We start from the raw sequence: 16,846 nt of genomic DNA on the forward strand, positions 1-16,846 counted from the left end.
AAAAAAAAAGCAAAAGTTTAAGAAAATGAAACAAAGCTGAGCCTAACATCTGAGAGTAAATGTGGATGAAGAGCAATGGATGGTTAGAATATGGATGAAGAGCCTATTAGAAAAAGCTTATTTGTGTGTTTAATTGTGTCTTGCATAAATGTTAGCTACTGCTGTGCTTGAATACCAGCTGTTAATTCGCTTTTGTAGCTGTAAGTTAGTTCACTAATTGACACAAATCTAATTATATCCCTGATCTTTGCAAATGAAGTGTAAGATTAAAGGGCTTTTGTGAGACGGGACGCCTCTGCTATTAGCTCTTGACGAATAATGGGTCGGGTGAGAGCTATAGTTCAGAACCTAAAAAGATATAATCGCGATGAATTCCGCACGACAAAGATGTCGGATTTCGGGATTGTCGCTTGATAGAATCTTAATCGCGGACTAACGTTTCAGTGACATAAGGGTCGCATGAGAGAAGTCACGCTGAGTACTGCGGTGGGCTGCTCATAGACATTGATGTTGTCGTGGGATAGCTGCCGGCAGGTAAAAATTGCCCTAGTCGCTCAGTAAATTTTATGTTTCACATGAGGACAGGTTTGCAATAGTAATTGCTATCCACTCGAGGCGCGCACGGGTGGAGAGGCTGGAAATGGCACACCTCATAGTAAGCTAAAGGATAAGAAGGTATTTGTGTTGGTATTGAAGGGCATTGGTGCGGGGAATAATTGGTGAAATAAAGGTGAATCAGATGTGGTATTACTGCACCTTACTGTAATTGCTTTTACTAATTTCAGTCATTTGAAATTAGAAAAATGTATGCTACAATTACTAGTGTTGCTGAGCATATGTTGTTATGAGTTATTGTTGAGTTTAGTTTGTATTTTCGTTGGTTATTGTTTGTTGGTTATGTTTTTTGAAACAAAGTAATAGCCTGCCTGGTGTGTTGTGGTACTGTCATTGGTTAGTGCAGCGTAAAATCAAAAGAAAAAGCAATTGATGGAAAAGAGAACATTTTGGCTGGAGAGATAACTTAGAAACGTGAGTGATATAAAACATTTTTAGAAAAGGTTGATGTAATATCTCATACTAACCAATGTAAGTGCATGCAAACCGAGGGCAAGTAAATGTTTCTGTGTGTCTGAGAAAGTGAGTTTATCTAACTTCTGATTGCTGTAGAGGTCTCCGCCACTGAGCCCTGACTCCCCCTCAAGGAAACCGGGAAAAGACTGTACAGCAAAAGTTAAGCCCAGTGCCTTGGACAGAATTTGTGCTGTGTCCAAGTGTATAAGCGGGTGTACCCGGGTTGAGGTGGAAGCATGACTCATGTGCGGATGGACACTGAATTGAGAAAATGGAATTGGAACTTTTGACCAATTATTGTGTTTAGTCACCAGTTTCAGTTAACTTGATAGAAAGGAAAGGATAGTATAACAGAAAAGAACATAAAAATGAATATTGCATTCTAGAAAAAATCATAGTCTCAATTGTTCCGGTCAATATTGGGAATCACAGTCGTTTGCCACAATTATGCCATCCATCTTCTGAACTTAAAGTGAGTTTAATTGAAATGTTGAATACAATTTAACTGAAGAACTAAGATTATATACAATAAAATAAAAATGTTTTAAAAGGTTATCCTTAAAATAGTTACCACAGTGAAAGGAATGTACTGAATTGATAAATCTAAGAAAAAAAAAAGAGTAGAGAAAGGAAATTTCGAAAAATACTTTGATTAAGTTGTTATTAGGATAAAAATCTAAATTGAAATAACAAATTGACTAACTGCACAGTGTAGTGTCTGTTCTGAGATACCATCATAATTTGGGGAATGATATGAAAACCAGGGTATTCTTTGAAACAAATAGAGTTAATGTTTTAGATAAGGCAGGGTACAGAAGCAGGGAAAGATTAGAAACTAACCACTGACTAAACACAGTTTTGAGTCTGTCTACAGGCTGTGTGCCCTCTGAATCCGAGACCCAGGCCCTGATTACAGCCGACCGACATGTCACCCACACCAACGTCTATCCATGTGATACCAATGCTAAGACTGTTTCAGAGACAGTTAGCCACTGCTGCCAGACTCAAGGGGGAGGAGCCACCTCGACAATAGGAGTGGACCACAGCAAGAGGGAGGAGCATTTGCCTTCGCCTGATACTGCTCACTGGGCCTGACTCCTTTTCAACCGAGCCTCATTTTGGAAAAAGGAGTGAAAGAACACAAAAAGGCAAACAGCCTCAGCAAGTGAAGTAAGAGACTACCAAAAATACACCAACTATGGCTGGAACTGTCTTTATGGCATTCAAAAAAAAAAAAAAAAAAAAAATCATACTCATCAATCATGAGTGGGAGAGGGACTATGAGGTCCCCACTTGATCAACAAATGTCAACTGTCAACCAAGGTGCAGCAAATACCAATGCAACAAGTCTCGATGTGGCAACAATTAAAGAGACAGTATGATCGTTGATGAAAAGGAATGAGCATGGTGTGGGATCTCATCAATCTCCAGAGTGGCTGTCAGGGCTGGATCGGACCAGAGGTACACTTCAGTTGGACATCCACCAATATTCAAGTCACAACTAAAAGACGACACACATGTACTAACCCCCACCACACCTTAAGAAGGGACAGAACGATTGACGGCATGTTCTTCAAGGATACTGAGGATTGAAATGTAAGCCAGGAGTCTTTAAGGATGCTCTGGCTCAAAATTCAAATCATTTTTAATCCATGGTTCTGGTTGCCAGGCCAGTCCAGAATCAGTCTAAATTTGCATTCATGGCTTTAGGATGCCATGGATATGAATCCATAGCCAGTAATCCCCAAGAAAGGGTTCAATCTGATGTGTCATTGAAGAAGATGCTCTACTAGGGCTTAGAATAATACACATGGTCAACACACATTGATGATTAGGGAAACTGAAAGGGCAAGTAAAGGCCAGAAGAATTAAGTATTCTTCAATATTGATCTAATAACTGATTAAGGAGTGATGGTATTAAGAGCAGTAGGTAATAATGGACACTTTGCTGTGCTTCCCAAATCTCATAAAGAGTGAGAGTATGGCTTATGACAATCTATATACAGTAGGAAAAACTACAAACAATAATAGTGTAACAGTTGCCTTATAAAAACAAAACTTTCATTATTTTTAACTATGATATGATAAATGTCATATGCTGAATGAACAGACAAAGAAAATTTTAACAGAATAAATTTGATAAGCATTAAAACACTGTAGTGCTATGAGACATGTGTAATGTTGTGGCGCTCTATAAGTGAAATTAAATTGAAATTTAAATTAAAAGTAACAGAATAAACCAAAAAATCGAAATAAATCTAAAATCATAAATAATCGCTTTATAATAATCAAAAAACATAAACTATTTACAAAATGATAACTCTGTGAAATAATTAATTAGTTACAAGGAAGGTGGAAATGCGTGAAAAGTTGGTAGGATGATTGTGATCGCTTAGTATTGATTGACGGTCAACATGAGAAATAAGGATGTGGGTAGTAGGGAGTGAAGACCCAAAGCAACAATATTTCAGAATAACTAATAGCATAAAACCTTGCCATCCTACTGGAACTGTTGGACGCAACAGGGTGGGGCAGATTAGCTGTTACTGATTCAGAATGAGGCTTGAGTGAGTGACAGGTGAGTGAAAGATGTAAGAGTGAGTGTGCATGCAATGTGTGAATGGAGCGACGTACCTGGGGTCTTAATCAGACTGACAACCAGGAGAATACGAGACCTATCCCACTTTTTGTTGACATTGAAAAATGTCAAAAGGAGGGAGGGATAGGAAATTTGAATAACAGTATGTAGACATTGATTGCTACGAAATATTACTGTTATTAACCATTACTAACTATTAACTAACTACTATTACTAACTATTAATCTAAATATTAATCTAAATATTAATCTGTGTGTCATATAATCTAACATAATCTAACTAACTTTGGTTAAATTGTTTTACAGACTTGATAACGACTTAAAGAAGGACTTATGGGCTAAATCTAACTGATTGTATGAATTTCTTCATCTGAAAATCTTCCAAGTTCCCAAATGGTTTAGGATTTGTGTGGCTGTATGGGTTGTGTGCTGTTTCTTTTTGTTCTATTCTGCTCTCTCTATAAATCTGACCAGGAGCGCTACATTGCTTGAGCGAGGTGTGAGAATTTGAGAGTCTGGGGGAGTCCACCTGTAACTGTTGCTTTCAGCTCAATGCGGCTACAGTCATCTACTCCAGTGGCAATGTCACACAATGTCCACAGCTAGATGACTTCAAACTACGACCAGAACCCTGCAACCAGATGATCTCAACTCAAAACCTCTACACCCAAATGACACCAAAGGATTTCAACTTCACTTCCATCTCCAGTCCACGCCCCAAGCCCATTCCCTATTCCTAGCCCATTCCCTACTCCAAACCCATTAACATACCCCAAGCCCATTCCCTACTCCAAACCCATTAACATACCCAAGCCCATTCCCTACTCCAAACCCATTAACATACCCAAGCCCATTCCCTATTCCTAGCCCATTCCCTATTCCTAGCCCATTCCCTACTCCTAGCCCATTCCCTACTACAAACCCATTACCACCCCAAGTCCATACCCTGCTCCAAGTTTAATACCTATTCCAGGTCCAGCCCCAGTCCTAGAACAAGATTGCGCTGGACTGGGATATGCGATAGCATGAAAGGCCAATAGGGAATTCTGAATTAAAGCCAAAGAAACGCGATTGACATGAGAACACAATCACCTAAATCCAACAAACGGCTCAGATGAGGAAGATTCATACACCGCATTGTACACATCTAGGGACGGTAACACCAGTTTCTGATCTTCTACTCTAAGATAAAACCATCAAGGAAGAAACAAACAGCATAATACCAAAGAAAGAGAAAATGCCATTATAGAAGTAACAAAGATCCCATTCATGACCACATTAATGCCTGTAGCATAAGCAGGGCCCACACCAAAAGAACCATGAAATGAACACAAGGTACCAGCAACAAGATCAGTAGGAGAACCAACAACTCAACGACCAACTATGCAATGTGACTTTGCAGCTTATAGATTTAACCGTGCTGGTGAAGACCATCAACAAATGGCTTTTTACCTTCAACAAGCAAATCATGAGTGTGATACTACATTAAGTAGTCAGTATGTTGTTTTTAAAGACCTATTGTACATATGTTCAAAACTATCCATAACTCTTTTGTGTTGAACGAAAAGATACAATCAGTGTGTATGAAAAGTGTGTGTGTACTAGTACTGCATTATCTTGTGGGTGTATAACATCAAAACCATATGTTGTGTGTATACCATGATGACTTAGTCAAAAGCGAAAATACGACACGGAAATGCATGTTCACTGACATGTTAATGGTGATATTCCTTCTTACCTCTACCCATTTTTGATACTCTTCAAGTGTACAAAGTCAGAGACAGTAGCCAGTATAAGAATTAAGAATCAGAAAGGAAGGATAATTTTTTAGTTTGTGAGACTATGCAAGTCTCAAAGGAGGGAATGTTGTATAAAATTATCCTATGGGTTGTAGACATCATGATGAGAGAACGAGTTTGAAACTGTAAAGCATGTATTCATATAACCTTAATCATAATCAAGTAATACACTGAAGTTATTCCTAACCATAATACTCCTATAACATTTTAAATAACAAGTTTAACTAATACTATTAACATACTGAAGCTATTCTACCAGAATTCCCCCTACGTGCGCTCTGTATCCCTATGTCTCTGTTTGCTGCCCTGTGTCTCATTTTGTTGCACTGTGTCTCATGCTGCCTTAGCCTAGGCCTTTTGAGTCGGCCTTGAGGCTGCAAGATAACGCTTACACAGGGCGAGCTCTACTCATAACAACCAGTAGGAGAGTGCAGGGGGGCGAACGATATTTAACCCATGCACAATGTATGACCTGTGATCACTCTATACTGTACACCCCTGAACTTTCCATAAACTTAAGGTGAAAAGTTCGTTTGGGGTAGTGTTGTGTCAGCATTTTGGAGGGGTATAAGTAAGAGAGTTCTACCTTTGTTCGGGAGTGCGATCGTGCGATCCACTCAGGCTTTGCGCTATGTAGTCATTAAAGGAATTTTTGCACGGAACTCTGCCGGACTTTTGAGCCTTCTTTTTGGGAGAAGTTTTTGACTTCAGCACTTATAATGGTGTATTTTTGTTACGTTGTGGGCAAGATGTTTGGACTTAATTTCTGGCCCGAGTCTGAATATCTGCCACGACAGTTGACTGGTAAAGAACACAGGCAATAGTTGAGTGATCTGGTTGTTATGGTGTAGCATAAGTTACCTGCAGGTTCAGTGATCTGGTTGTTATGGTGTAGCGTAACCTACCTGCAGGTTCAGTGATCTGGTTGTTATGGTGTAGCGTAACCTACCTGCAGGTTCAGTGATCTGGTTGTTATGGTGTAGCGTGACCTACCTGCAGGTTGAGTGAGCTGGTTGTTATGGCGTAGCGTAACTGCAGGTTGAGTGAGCTGGTTGTGTTGGTGCAGTGCTGCCTACCTGCAGGTTGAGGGCGCTGGTGAGGTTGACCTTGGGCAGGGACATGGCTATGCTGGTGGTGGCTAGTTTGCTGTGCCAGCTCTGCAGCTGCTCCAGGGTCAGCAGCTTGTCCAGGCGCTCCAGGCCCTCCACGTGGAAGGGCAGCAGCAGCAGCATGCTGGACTGGCCCCCCCACAGGCCCACCTCCAGCACCTGGACCATGTTCTCCACGTCCTCGTAGTGACGGTACACACCTGTGGGAGACACATGCAGTACCAGTGATGAATGAGTGGGTGAGTGAGTAGATGAGTGAGTTGATGAGTGAGTGGGTGAGTGAGTGAAAGTGGGTGGGTGAGTGGGTGAAAGTGGGTGGGTGAGTGAGTGAAAGTGGGTGGGTGAGTGAGTGAAAGTGGGTGGGTGAGTGTTATTGAGTTGGTTATATGGTTATATGTTGTCATGCATAATGCATAGAGTGTTACAGTATGTTATTATTTTTATTTTGCTTTGGAATCCTGTAAAAGAACAGTCATGCTTATAAGGCCATTTGAATTTGAATAAGTGAGTGAGTGAGTGAGTGAGTGAGTGAGTGAAAGAAAGAAATGGTGAGTGAGTGGATGAAAGAGAGAGTGAGTGAGTGGATGAAAGAGAGAGTGAGTGAGTGGATGGATAAAAGTGGGTGAGTGGGTCCATGTTGACTAATGGGGAGTATAATTCCAGCCATTCTGGGTCCAGGTAATTTAGTCTCAAGCTCATCCTCAAGCAGAAGAAAACTACAGGTCAAACACAAATGGACGGCCAGCTAGATGAGGGCATTTAAACTGACAAAAAGTGGATTAAAATTACAGATGACAAATAAGGGAACTTAAGCATGGATATCAAGTTGGCCAGATCTGCAGGAACTGATACTGGTGCTGAACCTACCATGGGCTTATACTGCCCTACACTTAAAGTGTAAAAAATAAGGTAAAATCTGAAAAAAGATGTTATGACATTTTCACATTTCAAAATCAGTGTTATAAGACACATGAGATCCCTGATGCTGGGGAATACTGAAATAATATGAGAAGGTCTCTTTAGAACCATTGATATTCTCCAGTGGATGTGAGAAAAACCATCTGACCCGCCATGACCTTGATTCAGACGGAATTAAAGATGACACTTCTAAGTGGAAGGTGTGAGTGGTGTGGTGAGAGTATCACACAGCATTCAGAGCAGAAACATTTTTTCATATATTCCAAGCGCAAATCATGCACTTATATATTTATTACGCTCTCAAGCACCACATCAAAAGTTTAAAAGTCCTCTCGCCACTCTCACAAAGGTTAGCAACATAAATGTTAACAGCTTTGCTTTAGAAATCGAATCAAAGGCGAGGTGAGACACCGACCGGTGTGTGTAGAAGCTGAAAAGGCCGACATGATTTAAACGGCTAATATGTTTTTTCTACCTTCACCGTTGTTTATTTCCCAGGACAACTGCCAGGCAATTCTTTTTTTTCTCTCTCTCTCTCTTGCCATATTGCTAAAAAGTCCAGCATGAGAAGAAACAACATCAATTTTTTGAAAGATGGATCAATGAAACCATGCGGCTCTGGGCCAGAGAGGAAGTCTACAGAAAAGTGGCCTAAAGTGTGCTCAGTGTGATTTCGCCCAACTCCTAAAAAAAACAAAACAACAAAAAAACACTTTGCCCACAGAATCTTTAACAAAAAATACACACCGACCGTCACAGGAAGTCCAATTTGACCTTTTTACTAAAGCGATGAACGTCTCAGGAAGAAAAAAATAAATACAAATAAATCAGATTTGGAGCAGAAACTGCATGCACACGGTAAAGGTTGACACACCTTGCATCATTTATTCTTCCATGCACTCCTCTGCATCTTAATCTGTGAGATGTGTGTACAGAGGAAACTGTTCGGCAAAGACAAGTGGAGTACTGGATGTGTTACAGATGCATAGGGAGGCCTACAAATGCATTGGTGACCCATTAGTATGGCTCATATGTTTTTCATTACAAGGAAAGCAAGTCTAAACTGTTGCTAAGTTGAATGCGGATGTGTTATAAATGTGTAAGAAACTTTGCACACTGATACATCTGAAATGCTTTATTAAAATCTTTACAATGCTGAGAAAATGTAATTACAATGTTAAAAAAGAGTGTGGACGCCTAGGATGCTGCACAATTGTGTGTCATTTTGCATTTTATGTTGGAGCTGTTTTATATTAGCTTTTCAAAAAAGGCCATCACCAAGAGGAAATAAAATTACAAGGCTGAGTTTAGGAGAGGTAGGAGGTTTTCTAAAGACCTGGACAGAGGACGTCCATGCTTATCCTTATTAATTTCACTGGCCAGTGTTATGCTAGCTATGTTAGCCCAGGAAGCAGCAAATGGTCCACTGACATCTTTAGAAATGTCGCCCCATTGTTCCTGCTGCCCATAACATTTTGGATACTAACTGAATGAAGCTACCCTTCCAACTCTGGGCCCCACGGTATAGCTGCTCCATTATGGAAGACATAATGATCATGATTATTTTGTTCAATACTATTTCATTAGATGATTACTAATTACTATTTGATTACTAAATTACTAAATGATTTTGGAAATATCACCAATTTTTTAAACAAAGGGGTGTGCTGGATTTAAAACTCAAGTTAATATGAGATTATTGCAAAATGGAATGCAGCTAATCATTCTATTTAAATTATGTTTGTTAACATTGGAGGTCATAATTGACGATTAATCGTCCCCTACCCCATGGTTAAGAGTGAACATACCTGACCGATGCATCATGGGAACTCTTGTGTACTTGACTCCTAGGAAATTACGCAGGTCTTCGCTCGACTCTGCAAAGCCTCGGTCCCACAGACCTACACACAGACGAGACAAAGAAAAAAAGACAAGAGACATGACCTCAAGAGACCTCTTTCTCTCCCTCTCTCTCTCCCTCTCTCTCCTTCTCTCTCTCCCTCTCTCTCTCTCTCCCTCTCTCTCCCTCTCTCTCTCTCTTTCTCCCTCTTTCTCTCTCTCTCTCGCTCATACAGTAGGCCCACAGCAAGCAGCACTACAGCGGCGAAATATGCGCCAAACTATTTTGAACAAAACCACAGGGTCAATTATACACAAAGATACAAAAGAGGGCAGAGAAGACATACAGAAAGAGAGAGAGAGCTAAAGAGCACATACATGAGAGAGTGAAAGAAAAGAGAGGGAGAGCTAAAGAGCACATACATGAGAGAGTGAAAGAAAAGAGAGAGAGAGTAGGGAGGAAAAAAGGGGAGGAGGGGGGGGGGCAATGAAGATTGGGAGGGTGAAATGAGGAGGGCCAGAACGCGTTATTACAGTCCATTAAACTCATTACCTGCGCTAACAAAGATGGGATTCGATAAAAGAGACTATTAGCGGGGATTACGGGCACACATGCATTTCCCGGTAGACTGTCTGTCTCTCCCCACCTCGCTTACTCATCCCGGGCGGCCACACCGGTGGAAAAAGCCGGCTTCTGCAGCCGGCCACCAAACAAGGCGGGGGAAAAGGGATGGGGTCGCCAAAGGGGTTACGACAGGTCTACCTCCTTCTGTTGTATTTCATTGCATCAGAAAATGAAGTCCATATGCTCCGCACAAAGCAGGGAGATGGAATGGGGGTGATGTCGTTTTTGTATTTTACCACAGTACCAAAACATTGGGACACAACTAGGAGCTGAGTTGGGGAGGGAAGACAGTCTTTGTCGCATGAATTACTGACTGAATTATGTCCTGTTAAAACCACATAGGCTGGCAGTAATGTGTGGTAGAGTTTGCAAAATAGTCATTGTCCTCAATCCTCCTGTGACCTCAAGGGGCATGCTAATCAGCTAATATGGTGTTTTGATGCTAGCTGCAGCTGAGATCACAGAGATCGGCATTGCTGCAAAATGACAATGACAATTTTTTTACATTTTTTACATTTTTCACACACCACACAATGCAGCGCCGGGAATGTAAAACGAAAACAGGATTGATTACACCACCTGAGTCATGACGAGAAACTGAGAAATCTGACATCGTCTGGAGGAAAAAATGCAGAGAACACACAGGCTCTCTGGTTCGGACCGCAGCCAATCCTTGCGTACCGCACCTTGGCATGCGAATGGATCTGAAAGGGCCTGTGAAAACGCGCGAGGAGGAAGTCTAGCCTTTCGCTAATTATCAGGCCCTTATGAAACATTATCCTCTTGAAACATCAGCGAAAACAAACACAAAGTTATTACCGCCGGAGCAAGTCGGGGACTGAGAAGCAGGCAAGCGAGTTCCTACTACCTGACTACCCGAGTGCCTGGAATACCTCAGAGGATTTAGTGTCATCGCAAACTTTGGCAGTCGCTCAAAAGCAAACGAGAGAGAGAGAGAGAGAGAGAGGCAACCGAGATCTCTGGATGGACCCCGAGCCCAATAGTCTGGTCTAGACATGCCATGGAGTCAGGCAACGAGTTGGATGGCACAACCCACAAAGCCAATGGAGCTAAAGAAAGGAAGCAAAAATCCCCTTATTAATAAGCATACCCTAAAAAAAAAAACAATGCAACAATTGTATCGCTACAGTCTCGGAAGAAAGAAAGAAGAAGAAGAAGAAAAACAGTCGCACCCATCCCGTTGACAAATATGAACCCAAACCACAAAAGACTGCAAGAGAGGGGGGGGGAGGAGGGATGGGGGAAAAAAGAAACCAACCCCCAGGGAGGACAGCAATGCCACCTTCCCCTTCTCTCATCGGCTACTTGATTAAGCGAGGCTGCAGAGTTCAGAGAGAGACCACAGGGCTGTTATTATAGGTTAAAATGGGCGTGCATTTGTTGGCGGTTTATATTTTCGCCTTTGTTGCGCTTATCTGTAAACGGGGCTGCGGGCAGGCTGCAGTCAGTGTTGAAAACCAGCTCTGTTTCTCATGTCTCTCTCTCTCTCTCTCTCTCTCTTCCTTTGCATTGTTTGTTTGTCTCTGGCACAAACAAAGGCTGAATTAATGAATAAGGGTGGACTGCATTTCTCTGGGTAGGCCATACCCAAGATCCCCCCACACTGCATGTCAATCTGTCCCTATTTCTTTCTACTGCTCTACCTTTCTCTCTCTCTTTCTTTATCTCTCTCACTCTCTGACCTGCAATAGACTCTCTCTCTTCTTTCTCGTACTCTCTGTCTATCTCTCTCTCTCTCTGTGTAATTGACTCTATTCATGTTGGTCTCTCTATCCCTCTCTTTCTCTCTCTCTCTCACTCTCTCACTACCTTGATGTTAATCTCTGTCCTCTTTACTCTTCTAGCTTTCACACGTCTCTCTTTCAAACCCTCCCTCCCTCCCTCTACTCTCGCTCTCTCCTCCACCATCTCCTCCTCTCCTCTCAAAGCCTCAGTGTTGAATGTGCTCTTTGCTCCTCTTGTACCCTGCCCCTCAGTGTTGAATGTGCTCTTTGCTCCTCTTGTACCCTGCCCCTCAGTGTTGAATGTGCTCTTTGCTCCTTTTGTACCCTGCCCCTCAGTGTTGAATGTGCTCTTTGCTCCTCTTGTACCCTGCCCCTCAGTGTTGAATGTGCTCTTTGCTCCTCTTGTACCCTGCCCCTCAGTGTTGAATGTGCTCTTTGCTCCTCTTGTACCCTGCCCCTTAGTGTTGAATGTGCTCTTTGCTCCTTTTGTACCCTGCCCCTCAGTGTTGAATGTGCTCTTTGCTCCTCTTGTACCCTGCCCCTCAGTGTTGAATGTGCTCTTTGCTCCTCTTGTACCCTGCCCCTCAGTGTTGAATGTGCTCTTTGCTCCTCTTGTACCCTGCCCCTCAGTGTTGAATGTGCTCTTTGCTCCTCTTGTACCCTGCCCCTCAGTGTTGAATGTGCTCCTTGCTCCTCTTGTACCCTGCCCCTCCCTCTGCCGCTTGCTTTTCTTCTCCTCTTTCTCCCTCCCTCTACGTCCTTCTCTAATTATCTCACTCTTCTTCTTCTTCTTTCTCTGTTCACCACGTTTCTTTCTCCTCCCTCCCCACCTCTTTTTTCCCTCTCTTTTTCTTTCTTTCTCTCTCTCGCTATCTCTCTCTCTCTCTCTCTCTCTCTCTCGCCATCGTCTGAAGAGCAGAGGGAAAGGGAAGTGATGCTGAAGTGCTTTTAATTTTAGCCTTCAATAATTAACAATGAGGAGCGAGCAAGGCAACAAACAACACTAGACAGCTGCTGGGGCCGCGCCAGGAGATGCTACCAATAACAATGTCGCCAGGAAGCCTTTTCAGCTTCCCATCACCACCACCGCCACCCTGATGCAAATGGCCCCGGACAGAAAAGATATAACGGCTAGTAACCGAATTACTATAGAGCCATCGACCACCAGGATCGTTACCATTTTACAGCGACGAATTACACCGACACCACCACCACCACCACCACAACCCTCCCCAGCACACTGTCGTCCTCCAGTGCTGAATTGAATTTTCTCATAATCATATTCACGTTCCTCAATCCATTGCGCGATCTAATTTGTGTGTTTCATTGCAGACTTAATGGGCGCCGAGGAAACTTTGCACAGGCTCGTACTAATTTTTGTAATTAAGTCCAAACATGAAACAAAAGGGAAATTAATTAGATTGCTTATCAACATACAGTCGGTTGTCGCCGTTGTAGTCTTCGGGGATGTCTATTGTAGAGGACTGCTCTGAAAGTCTCTCTTCTTTCATGCCTGTTTTTCTACCGTGTGAACTGACAATACATGGCATGAGTAAAGACAGCGAAGGAAACGTTTTAAGGACCATGTTAGAGCAGCAAACTGGATGACTTTATGCATAGACGTTGAAAGGAGACGGGGTTGTTTATCTTGTGAAACAAGAGAGTGATCCGCACACCATGATGCGTGATCCGTTGTTTATTTTGTGGAAAAGAAAATAACAACCAAACAAATAAAATAAAAAAGAGATGAGTCTAGACTTGAAGCAAGAACAAGGAAACACAGGGTCAAGGCGAAAGCATTCTCGAGCATTTTTGTCGAGGAAGAAAAGAGGAAGGCAGAAGACCTTGTCTTGTAGAGGCAGGAAATCAGAGACCGTGGGCAAAGGTAGATAAATAAAAAATAGCGGCCGGTCTAAATATAGAGGTTAAGATAAGATGGAGAGCAGGAGGAGAGGTTGGCGAGAGGGAGGCGCCGGGTCGAGCATACTGAGTCGGAGTCCAGCGGCTGGACACAGAGTGCTGCAGGCAGAAGGAGGTGTGTGTGTGTGTGTGTGCATGGACACTTGTTACTCAATTATTCACAGAGACATATCACAGCCCACAGGAAGATGAATAAGCCTTCACTGATAGGCCACACACTCATTACTTATCAGTGGCATTGGCTACCTACGATCGAAACACACACATGCATGCATGCACACACACACACGCGTGCAGGCACGCACACACGCACGCGCACACACACACACACACACACAAACACACACACTTCCTGGAGAACTTAGTTGTTATTTGTTGCAATGCCTTGTCATTAAGCCCGCAGACACACAATCATGAGAACACAATTATACTGTTTGCCAAGGATCCAACACACACACACACACATATAGAAATGATCCTGAGGACAAAGAGGTCTATACGCACTTAGAATAATGCATACACAGCCTCATAGCTGTTGTGTTAGATGTAGCAATACAGATAGAGTGATTGTAAGGCAACAAATTTAAACATCTCCTTTTAAACATCTTTCATTTAAACATCATCTTTCTCTCTGACGCGCACACACACGCACACGCACACTTTCTTTCTTGTGTGTAATGTAATGTTCATTAAAAAACTCAGCTGGGGTCTGGTTTGGAAGACACAGTCAATTCAACACAAAGGAAATGAACTGAATAAGAGGCAGAGCGCTGCTGCTCTCTCTGCAGGAGGTGCTGTGTTGTGGAGGGAGCCTCTCCTGCTCCCAGCCTCTTACCTTTAAACCTCAGCGCGTTGCCCAGGATCAGGGCTCCGCTCTGGGCCTGCGGCTCCTGGCTTGGCTGGTGGTCCACCATGACACCGCCGGTGGCTCCCAGAACCCAGGCTCGCAGGGCGGCCGAGTCCGACTGCCTCCCCCCTGCAGTGGCTAGCGGCACGTGGTGCAATCCGTAAACGCTGCGGGCCTTCTTCAGGAAGTCCTGGTCCGGCCCGGCGACCTGCTTGGTGAAGAGGGCCGAGGCGCCGTGGAGGGAGTATGCCGTGTTGTTGGCCTCCAGCATGGACTTCAGAGCCTGGGGGAAGTCTGCGGTTGTTGCTGCTACTGCCCCCTTCTGGCCGGAGGGCTTCAGCAGCTCCCGGATCTGCCCGGCGGTGGCGCCCTTGGAGGCTTCGCCCAGGCCGTCCAGCGAGGAGGCCAGCATCAGAGGCGAGAAGAGAGCGTTGGTCTTCTGGGCATCGTCACCGCTGCCCGTACGCAAGGCGCGGTACAGCCGCAGCCCGATGGACCAGCTGGCATGGTGGCCAGCTGAGGGGGCACCCTGCTGTAGCTGCTGGGGGGAGGCGTCGGCTTTGGGGAGGCCAACCCCCAGCAGCAGCACAAGCAGAAGAGAGAATGGAACTGGTCCAGACGCAGCAGGCAGCATGGCAGTAGTACTGTGAGAACGGAACAGGGAGGTAGGCGTGAGAACATAAGCAAAGAAGGCCAGTGTATGTATGGCACAGTCAGATAATCATACCAAAAGCTTCTCGGGCAAGGTCATGGGCAAGATCTCTGTGTACATCTTTAGATCTCATGCATTATTCAAGCTGTGCACAACTAGTTTTTATGTTTTGTGGCACGGAGCTGTCGACATTACTGAAACTGTGTAATACCATGCCATGACGTGAGATTTATGGCTACTTAAATGTTTAAAGGATAACTTGTCATAATGCCCAAAAGCTGCCTACATGATAACGGAATAATTGACTACCCGAAGCTATACATATTAAGAAAACTGAGCAGCGGGTAGCCTACTTTGTTCTCCTAAATAAATTACAGGTTCTCTGTTACACATGTGTTGTGATACAAAGCAGCCTCAAAAAAGGCTCGAAGCGCGCTGATTTATTACAGAAAAGCTGCGCTGAGTCTTTAATCTATAGCAAAGAGCTTAGAATAATTAAATCCGCGAGTCTTGCAGCTGAGTAAAGCGAATCATGTCTATTCATTCAACAGGCTACAACCTTGACATCATCATTTCAAGACAGCAAAACGCTTGAGTATGGGAGTATGCGCGTTGAATTGCGATCAGAAAGTGGAAGATGTCTGCGTAAATTTACCGTAGATTTATTAAAACGGTCCCGTTTGCTTCTCCGGCCGACCACGTCCACTGGTTGCGTGTGCAATGAAAGGGTCTTTATGTATCTACAGACGTGGCATAGGAAGTTTTTTCCTACTGCTTCCCTGAACTTCTTACGCCAGATCCTACTAGTCCATTCCAGGCATTTTCCTGAAATTTATATCATTCCACTGAAGTAGCTGCAGGCAAATTGAGCTTTAAACTAATTGCCTTTGGTACAGCAACCGATTTTCTACCTTCAACTTTTGTTATCATAGTCATTACAGTTAGCGTCAACAGTACACTTCATTTGTTGGCTGGGCGGTTTTTTGCAATAAACTTCTGCATTTGCGCGAGCTTCGACTCGGAGGAGGAGGAAGGGCCTGATTTCAGTGGAGGGGTGTAGTTACCTGGCTGGCCTGGTGGGGTCGCCAGCGTACTGCAGCGTATCGGCGCTTTGTGTGGTCGGGCTTTCCCTGAATCCCAGCCACTGGGGCGAAGGATCATATTGTTCTTCCAGCTTCCCTCACGTCCATCATGCCATACCACTCCGTTCTCACATTTCTCCAGTTTTGCGCCTTTCACCAAACTGAACGTCGGAGAGGAACTTGTTTAACATTCACACGGAATGTGATATTAGATAAGACACACACCAGTACGAATCAATAGACCAGTGCGATGCAACAGCAGACAATCGATTGATATAGCCTACAGATAGCCAAAAATGGCTGAAATTAGAAGCAGCAGTTGGGAAGAGAGAGCTGATAAAAGTGGAGGTCTGCCAATGCATCCCAAGCCCTCTGAACATGACAAGTCATAGAATGAGCCAATTATTCCCACTCTCGCTAATCAATAACGCACTTGGAGAGATAGCCATCAGCAAAAAAACATCCCAAGCACAGTGCACAAACACACACACACATACACACACACACACACACCTCAGAGAGAAAGAGAGAGGGAGAAAGACAGTACTGGATTCTGGTCAAACCACAGCTGTCAACACCAATCCACAGCATCCTAACGCAGAGAGACACACACACTTAGTTGAACAAGCGACGACCATGTA

General features: G+C 43.6%; 1 protein-coding gene across 1 annotated transcript in view; it reads right to left on the reverse strand.

The window, feature by feature from the left end:
• The window catches only part of serpinh2 (serine (or cysteine) peptidase inhibitor, clade H, member 2), a 36,661-nt gene extending 21,552 nt beyond the window's left edge, over positions 1–15,109 (reverse strand). The window contains exons 1-3 of the mRNA XM_076289635.1: positions 14,460–15,109; positions 9,304–9,396; positions 6,545–6,777 (exon numbers count right to left, since the gene is read on the reverse strand). Coding sequence (XP_076145750.1) covers positions 6,545–6,777; positions 9,304–9,396; positions 14,460–15,105 — 972 coding nt within the window. The 5' untranslated portion in view covers positions 15,106–15,109. The remainder of the gene's footprint in view (positions 1–6,544; positions 6,778–9,303; positions 9,397–14,459) is intronic.
• Between the last annotated feature and the right edge of the window lie 1,737 nt (positions 15,110–16,846).

Source organism: Alosa pseudoharengus, unplaced genomic scaffold, assembly GCF_046254945.1.
Source record: "Alosa pseudoharengus isolate Yale_2024_CS ecotype anadromous, Long Island Sound unplaced genomic scaffold, YU_APseudo_1.1 YU_APseudo_1.1_scf_17, whole genome shotgun sequence".
Classification (NCBI taxonomy): Eukaryota; Metazoa; Chordata; class Actinopteri; order Clupeiformes; family Clupeidae; genus Alosa; species Alosa pseudoharengus.